The 12714-nt window shown below is 39.7% G+C and overlaps 1 protein-coding gene across 1 annotated transcript in view; it reads right to left on the reverse strand.

Annotated features, from left to right (window-relative positions):
* unc5db (unc-5 netrin receptor Db) overlaps window positions 1–12714 on the reverse strand; it is a 107107-nt gene that overhangs the window by 56235 nt on the left and 38158 nt on the right. Inside the window, exons 5-6 of the mRNA XM_040154839.1 lie at window positions 4362–4542; window positions 3411–3578 (exon numbers count right to left, since the gene is read on the reverse strand). Coding sequence (XP_040010773.1) covers window positions 3411–3578; window positions 4362–4542 — 349 coding nt within the window. The remainder of the gene's footprint in view (window positions 1–3410; window positions 3579–4361; window positions 4543–12714) is intronic.

A 12714-nucleotide genomic window follows, 5' to 3' on the forward strand; every position in this document is an offset into this window, starting at 1 on the left:
CATAATACACAGTCATAAATAACTTAATGGGAATACATTGTGTTTCTGCAAATAATTTCTGAATTGAATTACTGGTAATTACTTATACAGTACATTGCGATGTGGCTGATTTAGCCATTCGAGAGATAATATATATATGTATATATATATATATAAACATATATAATTAGTTTGAGAGAGCCTGGGGGATGAGAAAAAAATCCCTGTACAGGATAAACTTTGGGCTTATAATGTTTCTTTTCTGTCCTCTGCTATTTGGTGTACAATTTATTAGAAGTTTCCCACATAAATATGTTATATGAAAATATATACTGTAATACATACTGATTAATGAAGTGCTGATCGTCTTTCCAGCAGGTTCTCCCATCTCTGCAGAGAACTTTTAAACCTCTGTTACATCTCTTCCTAACATACAGCGAGCGAGTGAGCGATCTCTAGCGGATGGAGCACAAAATATTGTCCAGATATACTACGAGCGATGTAGCGTGAAGAGGCTTGCGCCGCTTGTGATTTCTACCTCCGAAAATGAGTAAGCTTTAATCATTTCCTCAGCTGGAATGATTATTTTTTGTGCAAAAGTTTCGTAGAAATAGAGCTAGGGCGAGAATTTTCAATCAGGCGACACGTCGCTCAGCCCAGTCGTTCGTTAATGCACGGAGCAGGTTAGAACATCTTCATTGCGAAACACTGAAACAACTTGATCTTCGCTCGCCTGCTCATCCACATCTAATCCAGTTAGGAATCTGTGTTAGCGTGACTGTCGGGGTCTTGGTCACCTTACTGACCAAGGCCACTTGATAACACTCAAAGTTTTAGAAATGGTTTTATACCCTTGCCCTGATCTATACCTATCAACAGTTTTATCAGAGAGGTCTACGGAGAATTCCCTGGACTTCATGCCTTGGTTTTTGTCCTGACGTGCGGTGTGAATTGTGGGACCTTATATACACAGGTGTTTGCCTTTCAAAACTCTGTCCAGTCAATTCAATTTGACACAGGTGGACTCTAATCAAGTTATAGACACATCTCAAGGATGATTAAAGCAAACAGGATGCCCCTGTTTTGGCTTGAATACTTTCTGAAGCCACTGTATATTAAAATTTATGACCACCCTGTGTAGCCTCACTGCCTCATTTTGCCACTGGTGGTCTTTGCGCTGGCTTGAACTTGTAATGACCAATCTGTGACTCAGCTGTTTCTGTCTGGCATAGCTCTACAGAGAAAAGGTTGAAAGCTGGTAAATGTTTACATTTCATTTAATCAGTGCAATGTCTGTTTTTGAAATATTTATAAGAAAGAATGCTTCTTTAAGAGCCTTTTATTGGTTCCACTGATTTCCTATTCTCTTCCCTCTTGAAACTGATCTTGTAACTGAATGAACACAGCAGAGATAACGTTTTGATTTCTGTCCCATTTATTGTATATCAGGTTGCAGATATCAAATATATATTTATTTTTTCTTGTTTTTTTTCTGTCTGAATGTCTGCTTTTTTATCAGCATAATGAATAAACATTCATATTGAAAATATCTGCAATCTTTTCAGTGCTAGCATAAAATGCTGATACTGACCTTACTGTCTCGACAAAATATGTTGAGTTGGTTGGACGTATTCCAGGCCGCAATTATGTGTCCTCAAAATGTAATTATGAAAGCAAATTCAAAAGTGATTGTGTATAATTGCTGTAGAATAATCTGAGCACAACACAATGTTGGTTACTTGGTATCCTGATTGCTTGCATGACTCACATAGCTTCACAGGAAATCTCTGTGGTGCGGCTGTGGGAGACCTAATAAAAATATGTTGTTACATCTATTGTCATTTTTTTGGCTTCTTGTTAAAATAATTTACCAGTCTAAACTGGCTATGAGAGGCTTTAAATCATTCTGTTGTTACCAGCAATGAAAGGGCTGGTGGGTCCCAAAAGAGCCAGTTTTGTCTTCATTAATTACACAATGCAAGCAAAAGTACATTACTACTACACTGACATGCTAAACTAAAATGGTGACCATGGTAAGCACAGTGTTGCCAACTATTTTCAAAGAAAAGTAGCTAAAGCCTGCTCGAAAAGTCATCGGATGTTGCTAGATGATGTCAGATGCTAATTTGCATGTTAGTGACATCACAATATAACTACTCTATTTACATATATCCAAAATTTAAAAAACATTAAGTTAAAAAAAATGAAGTCAAACTAGACATAACTGCTTCTAACTAGTTTTATCAGTAGCCAGTTTTATTTTTCAAAATTTTTTACGTATGCTGTCGTACAGACTGTGGATGTAGTATCAAGAATAGGGAGGATCCCAACACTGGGTTGCAAACAGTCATTGTCAATGTCTAATTTATGAAAAACATACACTAATAAAGTCACTAGATTTGTCGTTAGTCACTTTTCTGGAAAAAAAAAAGTCACTAATGGGGTTTTAAATGTTGCCAAATTTAGTGAGAAAATCGCTAAGTTGGCATTACCTGCTAAACCTCAGCATGTTAGCATCTAGCTAGAAGCACCACTGTTCACAAGTACAACCGCAGAGAGCTGCTAAAATGGCTGTAGACCAAAAGGACTATTTTTTGGCTTCATAACAGCCCTGTCTTTCAGAAATGGTTGTAGAAACACACCTCTAGTCTTCAGATTGGTCTCTATGTTGCTGGCCTGAATGTTTACAACAGGACAAGATAACCCTTGCCTCCTCGAGAACAAATCTCACCCTTCTAGCCAGAGCAGCAAAGTCCCTCCCTGTTTGCTCTTGTAGGATAAAAACTCATTTCTTCAAGAAGTACCTCAGCTCTCCTTCTCGCCCTGAATCACACAGTACACTGAGTCATATCCCCTCTCCCACTGCTGCTTAATCTAGTCATTTTATTTTGCATCATAAATCCCCTCTTCTTTTTTTATTCGTTGTATCTTCCTCCATGTGGCACTTCTCAGCTCGCCTGTACAGGGATATTGTCAAGTCACTATGGATCTGTCCCTCACAGTCCTTATTATTGGTTGTCTGTAATGCTAATGAGGCAGGAATGTAAGATCATTCAAGTCATATAAGTCACTCTGGATATCAGCAACGGATAAATGTCTAGTATGTGAATGTGGTTGACATGCTGTGATACTGCAAAGTGCCTTAAAAAGACCTTGCACTGAAGTGTGTCATCAGGACACAAATTTGAAAGGAAAAACTGTGCTAGAAGTTTAAGTAATTAATAGCTTCTCATCCAAAAATATCATTAGTTTGGCACTAATATTGTTTTGACAGCATGTTTTAATCTTTGACAACTCATCTTAATCATTCGTAGCCAAGTATTAATAACTTTTGACACCTATAGAAAAGTAACTTCTGTATTTTTACAACACGATCCACAAAGTTATATTTATTCTGTGCAGAAATTATGCAGCATTTAAATGGAACTGACTTGGGCACAGTGCGTTGCAGGTGATCTTCTGTACGGACATGCCCTCACAGAAAGCCCCGCCGTTCAGAGGAGCTGGGTTAGTGCAGGTTCGAGATCGCTTCTGGACACCCCGCCCACACGGCACATTACAGGGCGACCACTCCGTCCACAGGGACCAGCCGCCGTTCACTGGAAAGAGTTCAGCAGAGTTAGAGAAGAAGAAGAGGTAGAGTGAGTACACAACAACGCATATTCCTTTTCCAGAAGTCTGCATTTAATACTCTAACAAGAGCTGGGGTTATTAATGATTATGCAGGCTCCGAGGCACTGCAAGGCAACAATGCATAACGGCTGGAGTAGATTGACCACAGCGCATTCATTGTGGAGGATATACAGCTCCCTCTTTCCTAATTGCCAGTTCAATGTTCCTTGCTCTTGGATTAAAACAAAGGCATGGAACTGTGAGAATGCAAAGAAAACAGCCATTAAACGGAATTGCCATTTCTAAAGGCGACACTGACTCATAGTGGTCGACAAGTTGGAGTAGACCACTTAGCGCTCTGACTGAAGCAGTTTACTCTATGATCTCTTGGTCTAACGTGCGTGGAAGCTGAATGTTTAGCAGTGCTATCAAAGCTCATGAACCTGCATTGCTGGAAGGCCTCTGGCAAATAAATACTTAATAAGCAACACTCCTTTTAAATGAGATTAAGACACAGGGGCTTATTTTCTCTCATAAAGTACACACTGATTTTAAATGAGAGGCAGTAAATTGAGTCTTTGAATAATACATTCATCGAAATGAAGAGGAAACATCACTCTTCAGAGGAAACATGGAGATGGGTCTCTTAATCACTTGTGTAGGGGTGGAGGAAACCAAACAAATTAATTTAAAGTGCTATGTAAACATTCTGTCACTACACTGTAATGTGTTGTAAAAGGGCAATAATAACAGCTGGGAGAACAGCATACCAAAGACGATCACAGTGGCTGTGGCACTGCGTCTCTTTGCCACAATGTTGCTGGCCAGACAGGTGTAGTTGCCAGAGTCAGACAGCCGTGCCTTATTGATGATGAGGTTGTGGTCGGCTCGAGTGTCAATGTTATCATCAGTCAGCGAACTCATCAGCTCTTCGTTTTTTAGCCATTCCACCTACACAAGAGAGGAAATAACGGACAGACGGATGAGAAATGCAACAAAACATTACCTTTCTATTAAAACTACTCTAATCTAAAACTACTCAAGTTTTAATTATTTCGATACTCATAAGTATTCACAACTTTAGGCTGTAAGAACATCCTAATGTTGGACAATGTCTACACAGGAAGCATAGTGTGAGCAGTATGTTAGCAGAGGAACAACAGCAGTTTAAGGGCACCAAGCGTGTTTACACGGGATCCACTCAGGTATTGAGTTGTAGGTCAACTGTATTTTGGCATTGCTCAGAGCCCCAAACACAAACACTGTTATGCATGTAAAATGGAACAAAATTGATTTGAAGTGTCAAAAATACGGTTCGGGCCTCCTTTACGAGCGTATAGAGCGAGTGAAATTTGAGCCATTCCGTGGCCTACCACGGAATTGATTAAGACAGGAGCAGATGCGTGTAAAACAGACGACCGAAAAACGTGGCTGAATCACTCTCTGTGTAGACATGCAGTTATAACTGCGGTACGCTGTATTAAGGTGAAACACACACCAACCAATTCACTTAACACGTTGCCATTTGACACTATAGACAAGTGAAGTTCTCAAGTTGCAGTAGCCGGAATATCCTAATGTGGGGAGCGAATGTGCTAAAACTGCTGATGCACATGAAGACTCTTCTGCTCTGTACGCTTACATAGAAAACATTGGGTGTAGTATTTTTGATCTGCTTCACACACTGTCTGTGTATGGTGCCCTTAAATTTGTTTTGTTTGCTAAAATAAAATTGTGGTGTCGTGTGGAAACTGTTTGGAAATGTTATCAGAGAGTTTTCACGTCAGTCAGTTTTTTCATTTACAAGGACATAACACATTATTCCATATTCCCGTAAATAGCGTAGTGTTAGTCAGCCCGCTATTTTTCAACTGCGATCCATTGGCAAAGTTACAAAGCAATACAGTCTTAAATATTACCACACTGGACAGTAAGATGCTGTAGCAACAACAAAAGCAACAAAGTCAAGAGCAAACTTAAAGGATGATTCTGGTTTTATTTCAACTTTGGACTTATTTTTCTAGTTTTGGCCATTGTTCACTAAAGTAAGAGAGATCTGGAAAACTAGCCACAAACAGGTTTACAAAGGCTGATTGAAAAACTGCATATACGCGGTGTTCATATTCTAACTGAAAGCATTATTTCCTCATTCTCAACAGACAAATAATCGGTTTGTTAGAATCACTTAAACAGAAACAGAAAGATCTTAAGGTGCTTTCAGAGAGCAAGTGGTTACTGCTGCATCTGCTACTGGCAAAGACTGGGTATTCAATAAATTAAATCGGCAGCAGCTCGAGTGCAACTCCCCCACCATGACGCCCAGTTACCCAGTTGGCTCTCAGTTACCACTGATAGCAAACTGTACTATAGGTTATAGCTTGCAGCTAAGCACCTACTCTAATCCTATCACAAAGGCAAATACAGTGGGCTGTAGCTTAAAATAGAGGAAATGGTTAGCAACATGACATGATTACAAACCAACATATTTGAATCAGCTCCACATGTCAATACGTTTTTTCTGACCAAGCCCCAATGTGGCCATCATGTTTATTCCCGTCACCATATGTACTCCGAGCCCCTAAAGCCATAGTGTTAAAGTGAGTAGCTAGGTATTATATTGGGTATATGTAATTTTTTGAAAAAACAAAAAAGAAATTTCGTGACAGTTTTTATGTTTAAACTCTATTTTAGTCACTTTGTTTTTCATCAATAATATGGTGTGGAGATTTAGTCGCAGTTATTGCTTAATGACATCATTTCGTCACATCAACGTCTCATGTTCGTCATGGAAAAAAAGTCATTGACAAATATATTTTGTCACAATTTAACAAAATTAGTGACATTGATGCTGTTGTGTTTACAGTGGAAACAGCAAAGCGGGTGGAGGGAAGATGCAGATCTCATATTTGGATTCATGCACCTTAAAACTGTAGAGTAAAACACATAAATGCTGGTCTACTGTACCCTACAAGTCCCACCCTGCGTTTTAACCAGAGCTAGGCAGCACAATCACCAACAGTAAAGCCATTAGGCAGTCAAAATAAGTACTATGACCAATTACCAGCAACAGAGAGGAAAACTAATTATGAATAACAAACTTAGTGACGCTTTACTGCTTCTACCCTGCTAAGGGAGCTGCATCGCTGCGTTTGCAAATTACATTCATATTGTGGCAGAATGGACAAGGCTGATGGATTTATAGGAAGCACACAGGCACTTTTTATAATAAACAACACTCAGGCTGGATGCAAATAGGAAGTGCCTTTGGGCATGCAAACGCTGGGTAAATAGAAATGACACACAGGCCCGTGGATGATGGATTGCAGGTATATATTGACATGAATAAAAATGATAATGAGCATCATAACACAGTAATAATTTCTCACATTTGTTATTTTTTCACACCAACTGAGTCAAATGTACCACTTTTAGCAGAAGTGAAAATTTTTCTCTTGAAGGAGAGGAGTACAGTATGATTACGGCAACAGAAACCTCTATTTTCCCCTGTTTGTCTAGAAGAACACTTAGAAGCCATTCTTCAAAGGCTCCTAGATTCTTCTCTACAATTAAAATATAGCTTCTTGTGTGGGTTTCATCAGAGGCAAAGCGCTCAGCATCTCTGATAGATAAGAAAATAGAGAGACAGAGGACTGGGGGACAGTAGTCTAATTTCTCATGATTAAGTCATCTGTCACTGAATGGGTGACACAAGTGGTGGCACCCCCACCCCTCCCCACTTTCCGACTCTTTATGTATTTATTTCAATTGTATCAGGGGAAATTTGTGACTTGAAAGAGGCAATTAACGTGTGGCATGAGCCGGCCCTCACAGTGTTCGGGGCCACGCTACACATTAGCTGTCTGTCTAGCGCTAACAGCCCGTGGGTAATGATGAAAAGATTCACCAAGCAGAAGGGAAGAGAGAGATACACAAAGAGAGACAGAGGGAGAGATAGATGAAGGAGGGGAGATGGTGGGAGAAAAAAAAAGCTGGAGGGACAAATACAAATTAGCCAGGCAAGTGTGCGGTAGAGGATCTAAGAAATGAATTGGCTAATTGGCACATTTGTTTCAATTAGGATGTGGTCATCAGTGTCAGCCTTGACAGAGGGGTTTCCAGGCGGTGCCCCACATCAGGGCTTCCTCCCTGTGATTTCATTACCCTGACCGCCCCTGAAGGTCACCTCCTCCAGCCCTGCCAGGTCCTCTCATCTACTTAAATACACACACATACACACACCGCATTCAGATGACATTTGCTGATGATTAGATGCTGAGAAATGTGGCGGTTGAGGGGCAATTAGAGGACAGAAGAGCAATGCAACGGGTGACACTGCAGCCATCATCAAGACTTATGAGGAGAGCACTGATCAAGACCTTGCCAGCTGACTCTTTTTTCCCTGTGCTAGTGTGCCTCATCGCCCCACTCCTAGGTCTAATGGTCATTTGATGTCAAGGTGACACAGTACAAACGGTGTGCTTCAGTGGTGTAAAGAGAAAAATCTGTCTGCTGAGTCATGCTTTGGTGTAACAATTTAGCATGATCTCCTCCCCTTTGGTATCAGCTTCCTGTGGCGAAGCTGGTGTGGGCGGCAGAACTTTTTAATTGCCGAGTATCTCATCAACACAATTACATGGATTAAGCGTCTCCGTCAGGTGTACCTTGGGGACCAGGGGACGCCAGTGGGACACCACTGAGCAGCGTGGCATAAGCGACACCTACGATGATGGAGCTAATCCACTTCATGGATTCTCCCCACACCCAATCAGCAGCACATGTAAAGAAAGACACGCTTATTGCACACGCACATACCTGCAGACTGTCTGAACTCAGCATGGGTCAGTGTGTTCACTCGAATGGCAAGCCTGACAGCAGCAGGTAGAGTCGAAGGGAGCTATCTACAGCTCAGCTGTGCTCTCCCACTGGTTAATCAGAAAAGATACAGGGAGAACACAAAGTGGGCCGATGTTGTCCATCCGCCTCCCCTGTTGCTTCCCAAATGCCACCTCCCCTCCCCTCCGAGCTATGTGGCACTGCATTACTATTCCACCCCGATCTGTCTTATCTTAACGAAATAAATAGAGGGAGCTCCTGGCTTTGGCCTAGGCTGGGGGTGGATGTAATTGCTTGGCTTAATAATGAAGCTCATCATCGGCTCTCTAGGAGACTTTCCTTGACCTATGAGAAAATAACAGAGGCTCTCGGCAGTGGGATTCATAAAGTAGAAACAAGTGCAGAGAAGGCGGAAGGTGGGATGGAGCTAACTGCTAACTTGTTTTGGAGCAGCGTTGCAATGTCTTTGTGAAGCTCAACAGAGAACAGCTTGTATCACAGTGCAGAGGCATTTAGTTGATTCCCCCTTTGTGCCGTAACCCGGGCTGTCTACCTGAGGTACTGTAGATCAAGGGGATTCATCTCGGATTAAAGGCTTTCATTCAGGGAAGTTGAAATTGGCTTGCAGTTTGGCTGTTCATTTCATACTTTCTCTCAGAGTAACCTCTCAAAAGAAACTCATTATACAGGGTTCTCATGGACTCCTTTCTCCCGGAGTTAAAAGATCTGCTCTGTATTCACAGCCCCTGATATCTGTGAAGTAAAAGTGGAGGATTGGTTTTGGATAAGGAGCACCGAAACAAAATTACAAATATGCTGCTCCTACGTTCTATTAACCATGGGTAAATTACAGTCTCTGCTCTTTGGATAAGATTATGAAGGTATTTTTGTAGAAAGGACTAGAGAATTTGCACGATGCAATTTACACTCACAATACTCATAAACCCATATCATAGTATTTTTCTGTTGTTTAACTTGAACGAATGTCTGAAGATATCTGGGCATTAAAGTATGACTCGGTATGCCTGACAAAGAAATGTTTTGTAAAAACTGGGGGACATTAAGTATGACGTAATGGCATTTCAAATAGTCTACTAATTATTTCATTTCTTTCCTCATTTTCTGTATAATTGTAAAATTGTAATATATAGTCTGAATTCTAAGTACAGAATTTAGAATACCTTTGGAAATAAATGCAAATTAACAAATTCTGAATAATCACAATATTTAATAAAATGTCCAAGGTAAATGAACAACAGCAACAAAAAAATGCTTTCATATTTTTGATATAAAAAATAAAGACATTAAATGTACACAATTATGGACACTCTTTTGATGAATTTAAATTTGGACTTGGAGCAATTTGGAGTGGTGGTTAGACCAAGTAGGGCTCCATGGGCGAAGGCCAAGGACGACACCGCTATCAAACGAAAGGCACAAAAAGGCAAAACTAATGTTTGCAAAAACTTTCATAGATAAGCCACAGTCTTTCTGGGATAATGTTCTATGGACAGATGAAACCAAAGTGGAGCTCTTTGGGGATGCAGTGCATCAGTTTGTTTATAGGCAACGAAATGACGTCCATAAGGAAAAGAACACCCTACCTACAGTAAAACATAGTGGAGGTTTTATCATGCTGTGGGGCTGCTCTGCTGCCTCTGGTACTGGAGGCACTGAATGTGTCAAAGGAAGGATGAAATCAGAAGATTACCAAGGCATTTTACAGCGGAATGTGTTACCCAATGTCAGAAAACTACGTTTGAGGTGAAGGTCTTGGGTCTTTAGGCAAGACAACAATCCAAAGTACACATCCAGTAGCACAAAAAATGGTTGAAAGGAAAAAGGCCAGCGAAGATTCCTTACCTAAACCATTGGAGAGAGCTGAAATCAACCATTGCAAAAAGGACTCCTGCAAACTTAAAAGAGATTGAACACATAGCAATGGAAGAGAGGCAGAAACTACCAGCAGACAGGTGCAAGAAGCTTCTAGAGGCTGTCATTGTTGGCAAAGGTTCTGCAACCAAATATCAGTGAAGGATGCCAAGAGTTGTGTCTGGGGTACATTTTGTGTTTGCATTTTTTCACTATTATGCAAGTTTTGTTTTTTAATTTTCTTTTGTTCTATAACCTTGGAAATTTTATTAAAATATTCTGACTTTACAGAATTGGTTAATTTGCATTGATTTCTGAGGATATTCTAAATTCTGTAATTAAAATTCATGAGTGTCAGTAGATGTTTACTTTCCAACCTCATTCAACAAAGTTTTAGTGGATTCACTCAGTTAAAATTGTTTCTGCTGCAATGTTTCATAGTCCACACAACCAATTAGTATTTGCAAAGGGCTTTAGCACTAAACTTGAAACAAAAATGTTAAAGTTGGGGTTGGTTTTTTACTCTCATGGAGATACAAAGGTATTTTTCTTAAAATGGAAACATGCATCTGATTTGCATCTGCATACTGGTTCTATGTTTTAACATGGGAAAGCTCTGAAAATGAAAAAAAAAAAAAAAGAATTACCACAACAATGCAATTCAGCCTGGTCAGGAACTAACAGCCAAAAATTATTTTATTGGCTTGGACATCATGTTGATCTATTAAAAGGTTTGTTGTTAACGTAGCAGCGAAGGTACTAGTTTTATGTTTTTTAAATTTACTATTGATTACATTCATCTATCTATGTTAATGTATTTAGAGCTGCATTCATTTATTTTTGGAACCATGTTGAAACTGACCTAATATAAAGTGCCAAGCAGTTGCCTATTTATCCAGCATACATGGCGCAACATTAGCAGTCATTTGGTGTCATGTTTCTGGGCGCCTGTTGTAGCTGACAATGGTGTTGTTGGAGCAGAGTTTGTGGGCTGTAAAACCAAAACAATGAGCTAAAAAAAACGCCAAAAAGCTGCGCACAGCAGAGGGGAACTAAAGAAAGAACTGACCATTTGATCCGTTGTTGATATAAAAATATTGACTATTGCAGCTTTCAGGTTGCTTTAGTAATATATTAAAATAGATACTTGCTGGAAAGACACTAGACGACAGTATGATGACATCAGCACTAGTGCTTGATTGTGATTTCCATGTCAGTATTTGAATGACCACAACGAAGGTTGGAAATGCTTCGTTTTTTAATCTTTTTGTTTTCTTCAATGTGTTTTTGAGTAGAAACTGTGTATTTCAACCTCTGTAACTTCAGCCTCTGAAAACACTATTTTGTGCATCAAACACGCTCTCACTTTCACTGCAATTATCGTGGCACATTCGGTGAAGAAGTCATTTGAGGACCAGTTACTTGCAGATACTGCAGAGAGACAGTTAAAGAAGTGTGGGGTTTCAGTCCTCCGGCAGACATGGCCACTCAGAGGAGCTAAAAGCAGCTTTTCCTGTATTTTTCTTAGTGATGTAAAAAAACATACAATTCTCTCAGTACTAACCTGTCAGTCGTGCTCAGATGGCCTCGAGTGGGTGAGATTTTTATCGCTTGGATGTAGAGATTTAGTGAACTCTACTGTCAAGTAATGTTTGTGGTGTTCTTGTACGTGTGTTTTATTTGTTCTTGAACAGAGGCTGTTTCATAGAGTTCTCACAAAGACAGTGGAGTGGGATTGTTATGGAGTGCATTTCATGATCAATTATTGTGATGTTTGTTGTATACAGTAATCTGACTGGCGGCGACCTTCAATGTTTAAAGCTAAAGGTTAAAAAAATATTACAGAAAACAAAAATGTTAATGCACATAACCTATAATTGTATTCAGATGTAATTCTAGAGGCTAAAATATACTGACTCCCTTGCAATTTGCTGATGTTACATTTAAATGGCCAGAATAGAGAAAAAAATGTTGGAAATTATAGACAAAAAAAAAAGGTTAAATAATTGACTGAGAAACCGATTGGAGACTAATTTAGGAGTAATGGAAAGTGCCTTTAAATCTCCGTTGTAACCCAGTGTGACCCAAAGAGCAGAAGGTGCTGATTATCTCATATTCAGTTTATCTCCATACTCACTCAATAACTCACAAAATAAAACTGGAATTGAAATAGGCACTAGAAAAACATGCCGAAAGTTTCTTGAAAATCATTACAGTATTAGGGGACGAATAATTGGGTGGAAAAAATGGAGGTGAACTACAGTATTGTAAGAGACATATCTGCTTTGTCACTTTCCTCATGCAAATAAAGACCTCCTGAGTCAAGAGTGATTCCTGCTCAGTGTCAGACTTTTCCTTAAATAAACTGTTGTTACCACGTGGTACAAAATGATTTCACTGTGAGTAACTGGAGACTCA

Source organism: Xiphias gladius, chromosome 19 (genome assembly GCF_016859285.1).
Source record: "Xiphias gladius isolate SHS-SW01 ecotype Sanya breed wild chromosome 19, ASM1685928v1, whole genome shotgun sequence".
NCBI classification, from domain to species: domain Eukaryota; kingdom Metazoa; phylum Chordata; class Actinopteri; order Istiophoriformes; family Xiphiidae; genus Xiphias; species Xiphias gladius.